This window comes from Rhinatrema bivittatum, chromosome 1 (genome assembly GCF_901001135.1).
Source record: "Rhinatrema bivittatum chromosome 1, aRhiBiv1.1, whole genome shotgun sequence".
Classification (NCBI taxonomy): domain Eukaryota; kingdom Metazoa; phylum Chordata; class Amphibia; order Gymnophiona; family Rhinatrematidae; genus Rhinatrema; species Rhinatrema bivittatum.
The window spans coordinates 520,490,684-520,509,433 of NC_042615.1; the positions used below are offsets into that span (position 1 = coordinate 520,490,684).

At 45.5% G+C, this 18,750-nt stretch overlaps 1 protein-coding gene across 1 annotated transcript in view; it reads right to left on the minus strand.

Annotated features, from left to right (window-relative positions):
* SMC5 (structural maintenance of chromosomes 5) overlaps positions 1–18,750 on the minus strand; it is a 281,089-nt gene that overhangs the window by 187,249 nt on the left and 75,090 nt on the right. The window contains exon 8 of the mRNA XM_029612667.1: positions 6,572–6,643. Coding sequence (XP_029468527.1) covers positions 6,572–6,643 — 72 coding nt within the window. The remainder of the gene's footprint in view (positions 1–6,571; positions 6,644–18,750) is intronic.

Genomic DNA, 18,750 nt, shown 5'->3' on the forward strand with positions numbered 1-18,750 from the left:
ACACTGTCTTATTTTCGGGGAAACAGGGTATGAGGCATTTGGTGAAAACTCGTGGTCCCAATGCTAGGCCGAAAGGGAGCACTCAATATTGGTAGTGCTTTTGGCCTACTAAAAAGCGGAGATACTTGCGATGAGCCGGAGCTATCGCAATGTGGGTGTAAGTGTCTCGAAGGTCTAGAGAGCAGAGCCAGTCTCCTCTTTGTAGCAGAGGTAGAAGAGAGCCTAAGGTTACCATTTTGAACTTCTCTTTTTGAAGGTACTTGTTGAGGGCTCGTAGGTCCAGAATTGGACGAAGTCCTCCTGACTTTTTTGGGATCAGAAAGTACCGGGAATAGAACCCTAGGTCTTGTTGTGAAAGAGGGACAGGTTCTATTGCATTTGACTGGAGAAGGAGGGAAACCTCCTGCTCCAGAAGGACAGAGTGGCCGGTTAGTCCCCATGTTTGCAAAGGTGGGGAGTCCAGTGGAAGAGTTAAGAAGTTTAGGTGGTAACCCTGAGCAATGATTGCTAATACCCATTGGTCGGTTGTGATTGAGTACCACTTTTCATGAAAGTGTCCTAATCGACCTCCCACTGGTATGCTTTGTAAAGGGATCTGGCTTCCGCTCTCCAAGTGGAAGTCAAAAACCCGAAGCAGGCCCTGGCTGGGGAGCTGTTTGCGGTTTTTGCTTTCGAGGCTGGCGAGGCTGAGATTTTTGATAAGGCCTCGTCGGTCTGGATCTTGTTGGTGGGGGATAATACTTCCGTGTACGGAAGAATGATTTCTTAGAGTCCTTTTTGAAGGGCTGTTTAGAAGGGAAATCAGAAGGTATCGGATGAGAGCTGCTTGAGGGTCTCATGATGGTCCTTTAATTCAGCAACTATTTGTTGAATTTGTTCTCCAAATAGATTATCCCCTAAGCAGGGCAGGTCAGAAAGTCTGTCTTGAACTTCTGGGCGAAGATCAGAAGACTTGAGCCAGGCCCAGCGTCTTGCCGAAATGGCAGCTGCATACATTCTAGTGGAAGTGTCAAAAATATCATAAGCTGTTCTAATTTCATGTTTTCCTGCTTCAAAACCCTTAGTTACAAGGGCTTGAAGATGTTGTTGGAATTGTTCAGGCAGGGTTTCAGAGAAATCTTGTATTTGCTTGAAAATGACCCTATTGTATTGGGTCATGTACAGCTGATAAGAAGCTATCCTGGAGATAAGCATGGCCCCTTGGTATACTCGTCAACCAATATTATTTAAGAACTTATGTTCTTTGATAGGAGATGTAGATGAGTATGGCTTTGTCCTTTTTGCTTTCTTTTGGGCTGATTCAACCACTACTGAATGGTGGTCAAGCTGAGGTTTTTGAAAGCCAGGTGCTGACTGTACGAGATAAGTAGAGTCAGCTTTTTTATGTACTGGAGCAATGGATCCAGGATTCTCCCAATTCTTTTTTTAGAAGGTCAAGAAAAACCTGATGAATTGGAATGGAAGTGATCACTTTAGGGGCATCCAGGAATTGGAGAAGCTCCATCATCTGGTGCCTGTCATCTTGCTCCGTTTGAAGCTGAGAAGGGACCAAGTCCGACATTTCCTTCACAAAAATGATGAAAGAGAGGTCCTCTGGAGGAGAACGCTTTCTACTTTCAGTAGGAGAGGGTGGTGAAGGTAAATCATCGGTGTCTGTGGACGTATCATCCCCCCAGGTGTCATAAGGATCAGCAGGCTGACCTGTAGGACCAGGAGGGGGTTGGATACCCGAAGGTCCCGGCTAAGGCTCCGAGAAAATCGAAGGAATCACCGGGGCACCGAGAATGCCCTGGCTGGCATCGGTGCCGGTATCGAAGGCATTGATGGCGCCAATGTGCGTATCGCCCCCGATGAATGAATTGGTGGCAAGGGACGACACGGCATCGATGGTTGAGGCACAACTCCCGAAGGAGGAATGCGAAACGGTGTTTCTCCTCCCAATGAAGCTGTCATCGGGGAGCGCACCGGGGCTGTCAGTGACCCAGGAATTACCGGTGGAAGGGCGGTCATGAGCGCTTCCATCCGGGAAAGCAGCGGTGCCAGCGCTGCTGGAATCGGGTCGGTGACTGGTTCCACTCTTGGCGCCGGAGTCTGTGCCAGAGAGACCTGGAACAGTTGTATCGCCTTGTCGATGGCCTCCTGGACCAGCCGGTCCAGTTCTTCCCAGAAACCTGGGAAAACAAGACCTGGCTCCGTAACGGAAGAGGGAGGCTGAGGCAGAGCCGGAGGGACCACCTTTACAGGCGGAATCGTGACTCCCAAACCCCGATCGGGTGAGGGTTGCCTCGATGTCTCGGTCGCAGGAGTGGACGGTGCCGCTCCTGGCCAGGGTTTATTCGATGGAGGCTCGGACAGTATCGAGGTCGATGACTTCGTTTCCTCAAGGGTCCGAGACTTGCGATGTCGATGTTGCTCCTTCCGATCCCCTCGATCTTCAGGGGAAGGGACGGGAGTCGATGGCCGTGGAGACGTCGATGGTGGACAGTCACCGGAGGATTGTCGACGGTGGTGCGACTTCGACGGTGCCGGTTCCGAAGACGTCGATGCGATGGACGGCGTCGGGGTGTGAGCACGGAAAAGGAGTCCCATCTTCTCCATTCTGGCTTTGCGACCTTTAGGTGTCATCAAGGCACATTTGGTGCAAGTCAGGACGTCATGCTCACTACCTAAACACAATACACAGACTCTATGAGGGTCTGTGATAGACATGGTGCGCATACAATCTGGGCACCGACGGAAACCCGACGCCATGGCCATGAGAAAAAAATTTAGCCGCGGTACGGTCGATGGCCAGTAGGCCGCGAGGGCCAAACTCGACAGTAATCAACGAAAAACGGCAAAAAACTTACCGAAGTACCGCGGACTGAGTAAAGAAAGAGGAGGGACCCCTGTGGGGCAAATTTAACCTTAAAGAAGTCCGAAAAGAAATTCCTGTCAGGAATGTGGTCAGAGCTCCTTAACCGCGAGGCTACTGCTGCGCGGAAAAAAGAAGACTGAAGGGGGACCCCTGCTGGCTGCAGGGTTGGTGCCATGCTGGGCATGCCCAGTAGGGGCCAGTCAAAGTTCTAGAAACTTTGACAGAAGTTTTCCGTGATTGGGCTCCGTCCTGTGACGCCACCCATATGTGAGGACTACCATCTTTGCTTGTCCTGTGAGAACAACAAGAATCAAAAGAGAATTGTCATTAGGCATGTTGTCCCTACTTAGAATATAAGAATGTAATTAGTGCCATGCTGAATCAGACCAAGGTTGATCCAGCCCAGTATCCCATCTCTGACAGTGGCCAGTACAGGACACAAGTACCCAGCAGATCCCCAATAATTGCTCTATTTCTTGTATCTCATGCTCAGGTATATGTGCTGGCTTTCTCAAGTCACCTAGCTAATAACTGCTTATGGACTTTTCTTTCAGGAACTATCAAATCCTCTTTTGAACCCCACTATATTTGTTGCCAGAGGATGTGGTCAAGGCAGCTGATCCCATACCTTGATTGTGCACGGAGTGAAAAAAATACTTCCTACGGTTTTAAATCTACAAGCTGCTAGTTTCATGAAGTGTCCCCTATTCCTAATGCTATTTGAAAGGGTAATTAACTGTCCTATTTACCTGTTCAACCCCACTCATGATTTTATAAATCTAAATCATATCCCTCAGTTGTCTCTTTTTCAAGCTAAAGAGTCCTAACCTGTTTAGCCTTTATCCATAAGGAAGGTTTTCTATCTCCTTTTTCATTTGTGTCACCCTTCTCTATACCATTTCTATGTCTGTTATATCCTTCTTGAGACAGGGCAACCAGAAGATAACTCAAGATGTGGTAGCAACATGGATGTATACAATGGCATTATGATGCTCTCAGTTTTGTTCTCTATTCTTTTTCAAATAATTCCTAACATCCTATTTGCCTTTTTTTTTTTTTTTTTTACTAAGATGCACCCTTGCCTCCTGATCCTGCCAAGTCCAGTGCAGACATGCTCTAGACATGTAGCTAAGACTGAAAGCAGCCTGCAGAGCGAGGCCAGAGACCTAAATATTACTTGAGTAGAGATATGATCTTACAATTTGGAGGATCCTTTAGGGCCATACCCCCCTTCCTATGGGGAAAGAAGTTTTCCTAGTTACAACACACACTAGCACATTCACTCGAGGCACCTTCAAGCTTCTCTTTTTCCTCCATCGGTGGAGTGTAAGTTTTCCCCATAGCTTTTCCAACTTTCAGTCTGATCTCAGGAGAAGCGCATTCTGCTGCTATCAATTCTCTGATAAACTGATACAGGGGAAATGCTCTTTTGCGCTTCTTCATGCCTACCATAATAAGATCTCCAGACACCTGCTTCCTTTCAGTCTGCTCATCAGTGATACCCAAGGCTCCCAAAGCACTAAGGATCAAGGACAGTAACTCCTGTTCTAAACTGGTGAATCAATAAATATTGAAATTTTGTTTTGGTTTGGGTTTTTTTGTTTGTTTGTTTTTTTACTTTAGAAGAAATCTCACCCTCCTCTGGACTCTGTTGTTCTTCCTTTAAGGACATAAGTGAAGTCTCTGAACGAGAAGACATTTCCTTCTCCAATTCCCAGTCTGTTTCCTACTGGGAGCATTTTCTCACTGGTACTGTTTGGTTTCCATGTCCTTTGGGAAATACTAAGAATAGGAGAAGCACCCTGCTTTATGCAGAATGCCTGATGTAACAAGAGCCCAAATTCTAAGAGCACAAATTTTAAGGGAAAAAGAGCCAGAGGAAACAGGCACATGCAGGGAAACTGCAGACCTCAATTATGCCCCAGGATTAGATCCAGCAGCAGCACTCTGCCCTTCTCCTAAGGGAGATGGGGTTAATACGGGAAACTCTATCTCTAACATGTCTAAAGAGCCATGCGGCTCCAAAATGGTCACTGTTCCTACCATGCCTGAAATCACACTGGTGGTAACCACTTTGCCCACTCTGGGCCTGTCTCTCTGGTGCAGCCAAATCCTGTCCTTATGTCTCCCCCTCTTTCTTCCAAACACATATGGCTGGTACCTGCAATAGTGTGGCACAGGCTGCAGGTTGTACAAGACCTGGCATTCTTTCCGCAGTCAGACAGTACCAACATGGCTCTCCCCTCCTTACCTGTACTTATCACCCTTGCAGAGGCACCAGGCAGGCTTGAATTCAGCCTCCACACAAGCAACAAAGCTGCTTTGACGGCTGCTCAAACTCCCTGGTGCCAATTCTATTTCTATTTCTCTCTTTTTTTTTTTTTAAACTTTATTAAGAGACTGCACCAGCAGCCAGAGGAGGGAGGAAAGCAGGAGAGCTAGGTGGGGAAAGGGGAAGAAAGAGGGATTAAATGCAACTTATTATACTTGGCCCAGAAGACATTACCTGCTACCAGAAAGACCCTGGGCGTAAGATTTTACTATACTGGAGGAAGATCAGACCTAGATTTGTCACCCAAGAGTTTAAGGGTGTCTCTCTGCCAGGCCAAAAACCTGACTTCAGAAGCACAGGTCTGCTACCTAATCATCTGCTGGAGGCAAAGAATACCAACAGGCTGAGGTAAGCACGGGAGCCTATACAGAGTGATATCAGCAAAACAGGTGCTCTCTGCCTCTATTTATTTAAAACCTTTTGTATGCCACCTATACAATTTATGGTAGGTCTAAGCGGTTTACAATGAATAACGTACATAATCATAAAATAAATATAAAGTAAAATTACATAAGTTAAAAGAAAGACATACTATAAAATAATACAGAAAGTAAGAGCATAGACCATCATGCCTGGGGTTTATTAAGTACAATAGCGCATAAGTAGGTTTTTATGACCTTTTTGAACTCTTTTGTATTCGGCAAGAATCGAAGTGAGTCTGGTATTGAATTCCATAGCATTGGACCCGCCTCAGAAAAAGCCCATTTTCTGGTGAGATCTGTCTAGCTGTCTTGATGTTTGAAACTTGTAAATAATGTTTACTGATGGAGCATAGATGACATTGAGGCTGATTTAATCGCAGAGAGGAGCATAGCCAGATTGTTGAGGGGCTACGTATTAAACTGTGTATAATCCATAGGACCTTACAGTGGATACATTGACGTACTGGAAGCCAATGAAGTGACTGGAGAACCGGGGTAATGTGGTTTCTACAATTAGTGTTAGTGAGGAATCAAGCGGCAGTACTCTAAACTAATTGAAGGGGATGTAGGGCGGAGTCTGGCCTAAGTAAAGTGAGTTGCAATATCTATCTGCTGGTAGGGCTGTATGAATTGGTCTGGTGGGAAGGCATTATCAAATTAATATATAAAAAATAGACACTAAAAATCTAAAGAGCTTCAGTTCGAGGTCCCTCCATTGGATTCCAGCTAATCTCCCTCACAATTACTTCTCTGTCACTTTCCACCTTAGCAATTACATTCCACTGTCCAAACTACAACAGTCACATCTCTGCCTGTCACTCTGATCCTGCCAAGATTCAGACCAACAACTGAAACGGTTTCAAAGTTATTAGTGGGGAGAGCAGGGAGACAGCCATTAGTATGATCTCTTTGGATAGAAATGATGCTGAAAATTAAAGTAGTAAGCATTCGATTTCCTACCTGCTTGTCTTTACTCTCCAATGAATCTTGCTTTTGTTTACATTTTTGAGCAGTTTCTTTAATTTCTATACCCTGTAAAATATAAAAAATGAGGTATATTAATAGCAGTAATTTCATCTATAATGGTAGAACATTTTGAACTTTTATATAGAACAAAAGGGGAAAGCAGTTTTGAAATCCCAGTTTTGAAATCCCAGACTTCAAGCTAATTTTCAAAAGATAAACTCCCCATTGAGTTTCCCTTTGAAAATTCAGGCAGTGCACACAACACAGGTACTTTTGTACCCACAAACAGGCCTATGCAATATATTGCGCTCAGCCGAGCACACTGGTTAGCACGTGGTTGAACGCACGGCCACAACCCCTTTTTCTATAAGGGAATTAGGGCATCCAAAACAAGCATCTAATACCCTTCCCCCCCACGAAGGTAATAGCGCTTATCACATACAAATTCATGTTGAAGAGTCTATTAACTATTCTTCCCCAATGTGTAAAAAAAAACCCAAAGTGTACCTAACACGCACATTTTTACCCTCGGAAATTAAAGCCTGCCCAGAGCAGATGTTAATTTTTGAACAGCCCAAAAAGTGTACAGAAAAGCAGAAAATACTGCTTTTCTGTACTTCCTCCAACTTATTATCGTGGTGATATTAAATTGGAGGAACAAATAGGAGGAGAATGTTTAAAAAAAAAACATTTTTTTTAAACATGATCCAGCAGTCAGGTTAGGAAAAGGGGTGCTCAAACTTGAGCATCCATTTTTCTAACCAACTGACAGCCACCTGTCCTGGGCACCCACTACCGAGGAGAGGCTATGGGTGCACAAATTTCCCCTAGCGCCTACTTTTGACAGCTGCAGCCCATTTAAATATTAAATCGGGTTCCCCAGAGAGATCGATTGATGTGCATTAGGAGAGCAGGCTCACCATTATGAGTGCATCAGCCTGATAATTTGCACCTGTGTAACAGAAGGAACAAAGTAGAGCCCAGAACTACATGCAGCGATTTGACACTGCAGTCACCATGATTTTCCTTCCAAACGCTGCCCACTTTTTTACATGTCTAAAAGTACATACACTGTTTTACAGATAGTTTCATGGAGTGCCCCCTAGTTTTGTTTAGTTCAACATACCACCTTTCAAGAAATAAATCAAAGTGGTATACAAAAGCTATAAAATTATAAAACATAGTACTATCTGAAAGGGTAAATAACTCCACACCACTCATTATTTATATACTTCTATCATATCCCTTCTGAGGTCTTCTCCAAACTGAAAAGCTCTTTTTTTAGCCTTTCAGAAGGAAACGGTTCCATCCCCTTTAGCATTTGCTCTACTCTGATTCTTTTCTGGTTCTGCTACATCTTTTTTTGAGATGAGGTGAACTGTACACAGATTTCTAAGTGTTGTTTTACCTTACATCTAATCTACAAAATAAGCAAAAACGAATACACCAACCTATATACCACAAAAAAACTAATACATGGAATGTACAAACAAGGGATGACTTTTTATATATTTTTGCTTTTGTCTTTTGCCATGCTTTCAATGGAAAATATTTTTCTTAATTTAATAATTGCATATAGCCATGTTGCTCAAACCTATTAAGGACTTTCTAAAACACTATCGGGGCGATACAGTACAGTGCGCTCTGACGGAGTGCACTGTTAACCTGCCATTGGACGCGAGTTTTCCCTTACCCCTTATTCACAGGTCGATACAGTAACGTTGAGTTAAAGATTCCCGGTCTGTAACGTGCTGGGAGCGCACAATACAGACAAGTAAGGCCATCCAGCGATACAGTCTCCAGTTTCACACGTCCTTAGCGCTTCCTAAACCCTTTCCTAAACCCTTTCCGCACCCAGCATGTAAATGAACGAAAAAGCTGTATAATGAAGGAATTAGCTATTCCCCTGCGATACTGTTACGGGCGCTGATATTATCTCCTCCGTAACCCGCTGTTCTGCCGCGGCCTTAACCTGCTAGTTTACCGCCTCCCCCTAGTAGGAGTTAGTGTAGTGTAGTGTAAAAACATTGCTTACCCGCCCTGGTCCCGTCCGGTCTCCTGCAGCCCCGTCCGGTCCCCTCCTCCCGAAGCAAAAAAAAAACAAACAAAAAAGTAGCAAGGCTCGGGCCTGCTACGGTAAGTGTAAAAAGTGTAAAAAACAAAAAATCTGTGTGTTATATAAAAAAATAAAACAATTTTAAATACCTGTCGGAGGGCGGGCGGCCATCAGCGGCATCCGGTAGTCCCTTCTCCCTTCCTCCCTCCCTCCCCTGCCTGGATGAGCGCCAAAATCGCACGGGCGGGTCGGCAGTGGGGGGGGGGGGGCGGCAGCAGGATCCGGGAGCGGCAGGTAGGCAGCAGCGGGGTCCGGGGGGGCAGCGGCAGCGGGGTCCGGGGGGGCAGCAGCAGCAGGATCCAGGGGCGGCAGCGAGATCCGGGGAGCGAGTAGCGGCAGCGTGTTCGATCGGGCAGGCAGGTAGGTAGCAAAATAAAGATGGCCGCCTGCACGGGAAAATCGTGCAATTGGCCGCTGAAGACGTGACGTCACGACGTTTGGCGTCACGGGGTGTGACGTCACGTCTTCAGTGGCCAATTGCACGATTTTCCCGTGTAGGCGGCCATCTTTATTTTGCCACCTACCTGCCTGCCCGATCGAACACGCTGCCGCTACTCGCTCCCCGGATCTCGCTGCCGCCCCTGGATCCTGCTGCCGCTGCCCCCCGGACCCCGCTGCTGCCTACCCGCCGCTCCCGGATCCTGCTGCCGCCCCCCCGCTGCTGCCCCCCCCCCCCCCACTGCCGACCCGCCCGTGCAATTTTGGCGCTCATCCAGGCAGGGGAGGGAGGGAGGGAGGAAGGGAGAAGGGACTACCGGATGCCGCTGATGGCTGCCCACCGCCCACCGGCCGCCTGGACCCACGGCCCTCCGACAGGTATTTAAAATGGTTTTATTTTTTTATATAACACACAGGTTTTTTGTTTTTTTACACTTTTTACACTTCCTGGTGCCTGTCATTTCAAATGTCATTTGAAATGACAGGTACCAGCGCACCCAGGTTACTGTATAGGCGCTGTTACAGCGCCTATACAGTAAAATGGGTTGCGCGGGCATAACCCTTCCCTAACGCTTCACAGCCGCGGCATGCATTTGCATGCGATTAGAAGAGAGAATCAGGCGTTAGGTCAGGAGAACTGTGCGTGCGGGGAGGAAGGGTGCGCCTGACACTGCCGCACTGTTTTTACCGCGGCCTTACTGTATCGAGCCGTCAGTAAGGAGCCGAAAACACGTGTCCAACCTGCTGAACCTAATAGAGCCCTTAACATGCAAATGCATGTTGATGGCCCTATTAGGTATTCCCGCACGATTCAGAAAACAAAATGTGCAGCCAAGCAAAATGACAAATCTAGGTCAAAGTTTGCAGTCCATCAGATGTCAAGGGCCACGAAAAAGGCAATTGTTTGAAAATGTGGATGGACAGATTATATAGCTTATCACAAGGCCGTGATGGAATTAAATAGCCAGAACATGCAATGAAAGACCAATCATTTACATATGGGCCGATTCAGTAAAGTCCGCGGGAGAGCAGGCGAATGCCCGCTCTCTCGGCGCACGCATGGGCTGCGCACAGGCCGCGGCTATCGGGTCGAAAACCAGACGCTCAATTTTGCCAGCATCCGGTTTCTGAGTCCATGGCTGTCAACAGGCTCGAGAACAGACACCGGCAAAATTGAGCATCGGCTGTCAAACCCGCTGACAGCCGCCGCTCCCGGCCAAAAGGAGGCACTAGGGACGCGCTAGTGTCCCTAGCGCCTCCTTTTTCCCGTTTCTAACGCCGGGCCTCATTTAAATACTGAATCGCGCGCACAGGCGAGTGGCCTGTGCGTGCGCCAGGGTTCGCCCGCTCTCCCGTGGACTTTACTGAATCGGCCCGTATGTAAATAATTGGTCTTTCATTGCATGTTCTGGCTATTTAATTCCATCACGGCCTTGTGATAAGCTATATAATCTGTCCATCCACATTTTCAAACAATTGCTTTTTTCGTGGCCCTTGACATCTGATGGACTGCAAACTTTGACCTAGATTTGTCATTTTGCTATAAATTTAGTAAGAATAGCGCCCATGAATTAAAAAAAAAAGGGGTGGGGTTAGGATAATTTTCCAGGTACCGCATCGCATAGCTACTTTACCACAATGCGCAATAAATTTATCGCACCTGCGATATTGAGAGATGAAAGAATAGATTTGTATCCTGTTCTCCCTACCTAGCTTGATGCATTATCTACCTAACTGCAATCAAACTAGGTAGAGAGAACATGATACAAATCTACTCTTTCACCTTTCATCACTCCAAATCACATAAAATCTTCACTGATGGTAACTGTGCTGGTCGTATGTATGACTGTGAAAATTAAACTGCCCCTCAAAACCCAACTCACCCCACAAAACTCTCCCCAAGTTCATAATGCCCCCTCTTACTGTGGTATAAAAAGTTCCCAAATTAGTGGCCCTCCACAGAGGCTCTCTCTCTCTCTTCCCACCCACTTCCCCTCCCCTCCTGAAAAGGGATTTGTGATATGTTATCACAAATCCCAGTTCAGCCGTAACGCACAGCTATCGCAGGCATACCACCAGGTAAAAAGGTGTAGCTATTTCCGGCATTAAATCCAGCGATAGTGTGCATTATGGTATCGCATGCAACGTTAAACAGCCCTTATTTCCATGTACTCCGCCCAAACTCCTCCCACGAATACATTTTTCAAATTTACATACACATTTTGCGATGCGATTATTTATCACATGTGTGGACATTAGAGCCCTAACGCCTATGGTAACGCCCTAACGCGAGTGATGAATGACTGTTTGAGAGCTGTTTTTCTGACTGGTAATTAATATACTTTTTCAGCTTTATTAGTCTTCGCATTGAGCCTCTGTTACTTTTTCTCTCTTACCTTTTGAGATATTAGCCCACGTCAGACTTTCAAATAAGTGATTGGTGATGTCAATAAATATAGGAAATTAACAGGTAAAGAAAAAATATTCTTTCCCAGTAAGTTGGTTGTTTCTCCCTGCCAGCACATGCAGGCAGAGAACACAGCTTTCTCTGAAACATCATCACTACTATTTACATATGATGCAGTCTAGAAAAAAATATATATATTCTAAAGACAAAGCACTGAACCTTGCAGCAGAAGAGGAACGGATGGTTCATCTGCATGTCTCAAAACCTCTTACTGTAAATTTACTACAGATTTTGATAAATAAGTGAAAAAGGTGGGTAACTAATTAGTTATAAATAGAATTGCAGGGTTTTGACAGAGAAACATAAAATAAATCAATACATTAAAAGTACTTTAGATTGGCTTTACATCCCTACTCAGATATTTTAACTTGATAACAAATCAACAAAGTTAAGATGCAGATAATAGTCCAGCAGAGAGAGGAAGTCTATCCAGTCTTTTGAACTGAGTGCCACATGTATGGGTTACTTCCCGTTTGGTGAGAGGTTGCATGTGTGCACTAGGTGCAAAGAGCTCCTAGCCCTCAGAGAACGAGTCCGATCTCTAGAGGCACTAAGGGAGACATAATGGAGCAGTCCCACTTCCAATTTGGCAGTCCCTGTGGTGCTCTCGAGGAAAAAGGTCACCTGGAAGGAGATAATCACCTTAGTGAGGCAAGAAGCAATCCTTTAGCTAGGACCTCCACTCATGGTGATGTAATATCCTCTTGCACCAAGGATATGACTCCAGGAGGGAAGGATTAGGATGGCAGTTGTAGTTGGCGATTTGATTATTAGGAATGTAGATAATTGTGTGGTGATGTGAAGATCTCTTACTAACTTGCCTGCCTGGTGCGAAGGTGGCAGACTGACATCATATACGGGCCAATACAGTACAGTGCGCTCAGACGGAGCGCACTGTTAGCCGGCATTTGGACGCGCTAGCTTTACCCCTTATTCAGTAAGGGGTAATAGCGCATCCAAAAGTAAAAACTGCTTTTCTGAGCACCCTCTGACTTAATATCATGGCAATATTAAGTCGCAGGTCCCGAAAGTTGAAAAAAGTAAAAAAAAAAAAAAAAAAAATTAATTAAAATGGGCCCGCGGCTTGAAAACCAGATGCTCAATTTTGCTGGCGTCCGGTTTCCGAACCCGTAGCTGTCAGCAAGCTCGAGAACCGACGCCGGCAAAATTGAGTGTCGGCTGTCAAACCCACTGACAGCCGCCGCTCCTGTCAAAAAAGAGATGCTAGGGACACGCTAGGTCCCTCCCTAGCACCTCTTTTTACCGCCGGCCATAATTAAAATAAATTAAAATACGTATCGCGTGCACAGGAGAGTGGCCTGTGCCGGCGCTCGCCCGCTCTCCCGTGTTTTTACTGTATTGGCCCGATAGATAGGATTTTAGATATTGCTGGGGATGAGGTACATGTAGATACTAATAACATAGGAAAGTGTAGGAGGGAGGTTCTGGAAGCCAATTTTTGAAATTTAGGTAGAAAGTTGAAACCCAGAACCTCTTGGGTAGCATTCACAGAAATGGTCCCCATTCCACATGCAGGACTCCAGAGGCAATGAGAGCTCCAGAGTCTCAATGAATGGATGAGATGATGCAGAGAAGAGGGTTTTAGATTTGTTAGGATTCGGGCAATATTTTGCAGAAGGGGAGGCCTTTTCCAAAAGGATGAACTCCACTTTAACCAGAGTGGAACCAGGTTGCTGGCACAAACCTTTAAAATGCCACAGTTTTTAAAACTAGATGATGGGGGGAAAGCAGAGTGTCACTCAGAAGCACATGGTTCAGAATAATGTGAACAGGGAAATTAGAGAATCCTAGTAGAGAGGTTGTAATAAATGTTAAAGTGGATCACGTACCTTTAAGTAGCAGTAAGATTCCAAATTACCCTCTGCCAATTGATGAGCAGGTTGCAATACAAACAAAACACATACTTTGAAATGTCTGTAAACAAATGTTAGAAGTCTACAAAATATAAGATGGGAGAGTTAGGGTATACAGTACTGAATGAAGAAGTAAATATAAAATTGGCATCCTAGAGACCTGGTGGAAGAAAGATAAACCAATGGGACATTGTGATACCAGGGATACAAATTATATGGAAATGATAGGCTGGATCAAACTGATGGTGGGGGGTGGCACTATATATTAAAGAGGGCATTGAAATCCCCTTATGATGCTGCTGTTAAAATCTTGGAACTGACTTATAATGAAATTACAGCTGGGAAGCATGGTTTCCAAATTTCTACTCTTTAGAGGTAATAACAATTTTCTCCCAGGGCTGCACTCAAAGGTCTTTTCCTCATGGGATGCCAAAGGGCTTCAGGTGATTGCCCAGTTGGTAGGGATGTGCAGAAGGAAAAAATTTGTTTTGTTTCATATTTTCGTTTCGGGGGGGCCCACTTTGTTTCATTTGTTTCCGTTTGCCATTAAAGTCAATGGGGGAAGTATTTACAGCCTATTTTTGGCTTCAGAATTGGGGTTTTCTTATCAATTCAGATGAAACTTCTGTGGAACAATCATCAGAAGGAGAAAAGAGCTCAAAGGTACTTAGACTGTGGCAAAGTGGCACCAAAATGGCATGAATAGCCTAAGGCACTGTAAAAGGGCAAAGGGGTACCAGGAGTGGCAAGAGTTCTCTAACAGAGGTGCAAAGCAGCAGCGAGAGTGTCAATAACACACCACAGCTTCAAAAGAGAGCACCGATAACAGTTGCATGAACCCTTGAAGGCAGCACGACAGGCGAAGTGACAAGACAAGTGGCATCAACATCCTACAGCACAATGAAGGGGGAACACAGCAAGCAGAAAGGGTGTCAGGAAAAGCCACAAGGTGCTGATAAAGGGAGAAAGCAGCAAACAAAGACTAGCATCAATAAACTGAGGAACCATGATAGTGGCAAGTACACCATAAGGAGTAGAGTCATCTGGTGTATGGCAGCAAGGCCGAGTGGCAGAAAGCTGATAGGTGCAAGACAGGCTGGCAGAGCTGAGGTAGTCAGGTCGCTGTGGGGTTGATAGGGGCAAGACAGGCTGGAAGAGATGAGGTAGTCAGGTCGCTGTGGGGTTGATAGGGGCAAGACAGGCTGGAAGAGCTGAGGTAGTCAGGTCGCTGTGGGGTTGATAGGGGCAAGACAGGCTGGAAGAGCTGAGGTAGTCAGGTCGCTGTGGGGTTGATAGGGGCAAGACAGGCTGGAAGAGCTGAGGTAGTCAGGTCGCTGTGGGGTTGATAGGGGCAAGACAGGCTGGCAGAGCTGAGGTAGTCAGGTCGCTGTGGGGTTGATAGGGGCAAGACAGGCTGGCAGAGCTGAGGTAGTCAGGTCGCTGTGGGGTTGATAGGGGCAAGACAGGCTGGCAGAGCTGAGGTAGTCAGGTCGCTGTGGGGTTGATAGGGGCAAGACAGGCTGGAAGAGCTGAGGTAGTCAGGTCGCTGTGGGGTTGATAGGGGCAAGACAGGCTGGCAGAGCTGAGGTAGTCAGGTCGCTGTGATTTTTATAGGTACAAGACAGGCTGGCAGAGCGGAGGTAGTCTAGTCCCTGTGGTTTTTATAGGTGCAAGACAGGCTGGCAGAGCGGAGGTAGTCTAGTCCCTGTGGTTTTGATAGGGGCAAAACAGGCAGTCAGATCGCTGTGGGGTTGATAGGGGCAAGACAGGCTGGCAGAGCGGATGTCGTCTAGTCCCTGTGCTTTTGATAGGGGCAAGACAAGCTGGCGAGAGCTGAGGTAGTCTAGTCCCTGTGGTTTTTATAGGTGCAAGACAGGCTAGCAGAGCGGAGGTAGACTAGTCCCTGTGGTTTTTATAGGTGCAAGACAGGCTGGCAGAGCTGAGGTAGTCTAGTCCCTGTGCTTTTGATAGGGGCAAGACAGGCTGGCAGAGCTGAGGTAGTCAGATCGCTGTGGGTTGATAGGGGAAAGACAAGGAGGCAAGACAAGACGAGGCTCAGCCCGCAGATGGTGCTAGGCCGGTAGTAGTGGCTCCTGGTGCGCCGGGACCATGTCTCCTCAGAGTCGGGTTGTTTGTGAATGCAGCCGAAAGTGGGTGGTAAACTCCATCTAAGGCCAATTACTCGACCACATCTACCTTTCCCTGACATCATGGATTTAATGTCACTGCCTACTAGGGATTTCAATTAAAAGGATTATTTCTTGATTGGTGACTGAACACCTCTGAACCAATATATGTGAGTGTGGAAAACCTCACACACACAGTGCAGTGCCTTGCTGTACACTACAACAGACTGCTCTGTGTGCACAAAAAATAAAACTGCAGATAAAACACTGGGAGCCTGAGCAAGCCCAATTCCTACAGTGATGCTGCTTGTTGTTTGAAAATACCAACTCCCAGACAGTCACTGGGGGATCGTCATGTGTTTCGCGGACCCCCCCCCCCCCTCCCCCGAATCAAACGAATAGGGACCTGGCGCATTCATTGAAAACAAATGCACATCCCTACCAGATGGCAACTAAGAAGGACATGGTGAAAACTTTCAGGACATACAACAGGAGCTCAAGCTCAACCATACACAGTTTTTTTGCATATATTCAGTCTCTACCCAGAGAGGAGTTACTCTCAGACTTCTTTGATTTTTGGGACAAAGAGGGTATCCTATACGAATGACTTCTTAGAAGTCATCTCTGCAGTTACGCATGCGTGTCTCACTAAACAAAAAGGACATTTCCTTATCTGCACTAAGGCCCAATTTCCCGCAAGTGTCCTGGACTAGTGTAGCAGGATTCAAGGAAAGGAACTTAACAAGTAAGAAAAATATCTCCTTCCCTATCATCCTACTACACTAATCCAGGAAAATGGAAAGAACCACAACCCCACTAACCTGGAAGAGGGGAAATAAGGGCCACTCAGAACACCAGCTCCATAGGCTGAATCTTCCTTAGTGCAAACATTCAACCTGTAATACTCAGAGGAAAAAATGCAAAGATCATCAGGTGGCCACTTTGCAAATGTCCTCCAGAGCAGTGGTTCTCAACCTTTTTTCTGTCGGGACACACCTGATAAGATGGTCTCACATGCAAGACACACTGAACATGACAGTCACAGAGCTAACCCCACCCCCACCCCAACCCTCAGTAATGGGTATAAAGCAGAACTAGAACATTTCCCGTACACCTCACCATACAAAAAAGATATTCTGGTGTTATCTCAATAACAGCAACATAAACTCCCTCTACTACCAGGCGCATTAGCCCTACTTATAAAAAAACAGCAGTTCACCAATTGAGAAAACACAACAAATAAAATGAGGTATTTTATGTGCCTACATGCTGGTTAAATATTTCACCTCGGTCATAGATACAAGATCGACCTTCAGCAAGTACAGAAAGACCACAAATTACAAATATGGAGACAAACTAGAATGAAAACCAAAAACAAGCCACTCTGCATGCAGACCAAACCTGGAGAAATGGAAACAGAAATATAGCACCTAACAAAATCTCAGGATCTGCAATAATGTACACAAACTAATCCACACAAAGTTACACCTGCATTATGGCATGCACTCAAATGGAACAACCCTACCTATAAAAAGGCAACACTACAAATATTAAACCAGGCCCTAAACACCAATCCACCTCCCATTAGGAAAACAGAAAAAGCCAAGCTGTTATAGTTTCCCACACAAAAATAATTGTAAAACTATATGAAAAAAATGTTTCAAAAAACAGCTGATGAAGATATCATCTTTTAAAAAATAGTATTACATTGGCAACCCTTCAGGCTTCAGGGTACCATAGATATTACTGATAGCTTACAAATTTCCAATAGCAAGTCTGCAATTTCATTTTTCCATTCTTTCAGCACTTTGAGATGTATACCATCTAATCCAGGTGATTTGCTGCTCTTTAGTTTGTCAATTTGCCCTAGTACATCTTCCAGGTTCACTGAAATTTGTGTCAGTTCATCTGAATCATCATATTTTAATATCATTTCTAGCATGGGAATATCGCTTACATCTTCCTCAGTGAATGCCGAAGCAAAGAATTAATTTAATTTAGTGTCTCTGCTATAGCTTTGTCATCCCTAAGTGCCCCTTTTACTTCTTGGTCATCTAATGGTTCAACTGACTCCTTCACAGGCTTTTTACCTCAAATGTACCTGAAAAGGTTTTTATGAGTTTTTGCTTTCATGGCAAGCTTTTCAAATTCTCTTTGCCTTCCTTATCAATGCTTTGCATCTGACTTGTCAGTGCCTCTGCTGTTTCCTTCATTTGGCTCCCTCTTCCATTTCTTGAAAGATGTTCTTTTACCTATTATAGCCTCTCTCACCTCCCCTTTTAACCATGTTGTAGTTGTCTAGCCTTCCCTTCTAGCTTTTCTAAGAGATCTGCATAACAATGACTTCTCAATCAATGCAGAGCCACTAGAACAGTCTACTTCTCTATTATTCTTAAGGTCCTTCCTATCAAGGGCCAGGGAGGACACACATACAGTAGCTCACCTGTTGGCCGAGGCTGGATCAGACTGTATGTCTTCAGATCCAACCTCCCTATGCCAAATGAAAAACTGGCGAACCTTGGCATTTTTGTGAACTGCCATGAGGTCCTTGAGAGGAGTGTCCCAACGATATTATCTGAAATGCTACTTGACTGAGTTCCCATTTGCCTGGATCCATAAAATACCTGTTGAGAAAATTCTGTTTTAAAGTTCTCCTGTCCTGCAATATACACCACTGACAACTGCAACCAATTCTCTTCCACTCAGAGAGAGAAGTTTGGTTTCCTTGGACACCCCTAAGCTTCAAGTGCCCCTTTGCCTGTTCATGTAGGCAGGCCACTGCTGTTACATTGTTGGAGAACACTGTGACTGCTTTTTCCTTTAGCAAGGGAAGAAACTGGAAGATCACTAGTCTTATAACCCTGGTTTATGGACCAGGAAGCTTCTTCCTGAGAACAGAGCCCTTGAGTTATCTGATCCAGACAGTATGCTCCCCAACCTGCCAAGCTTGCATCTGTGGTGATAAGAATTCAGGATCTTGAATTCCAACAAATTCTGAGCCCTGTTCACCAACTAAGACTCTTTTACCCCAGAACTGGAGGAGGAAGGTGGCATAATCCTGGAGTTGATGCAACTAATGAGATACAAGAATGGATTGCAGGGATTACAGCATTTTTCACCTTAGTCATTACTTTCACCTTAGTCATTTTGCA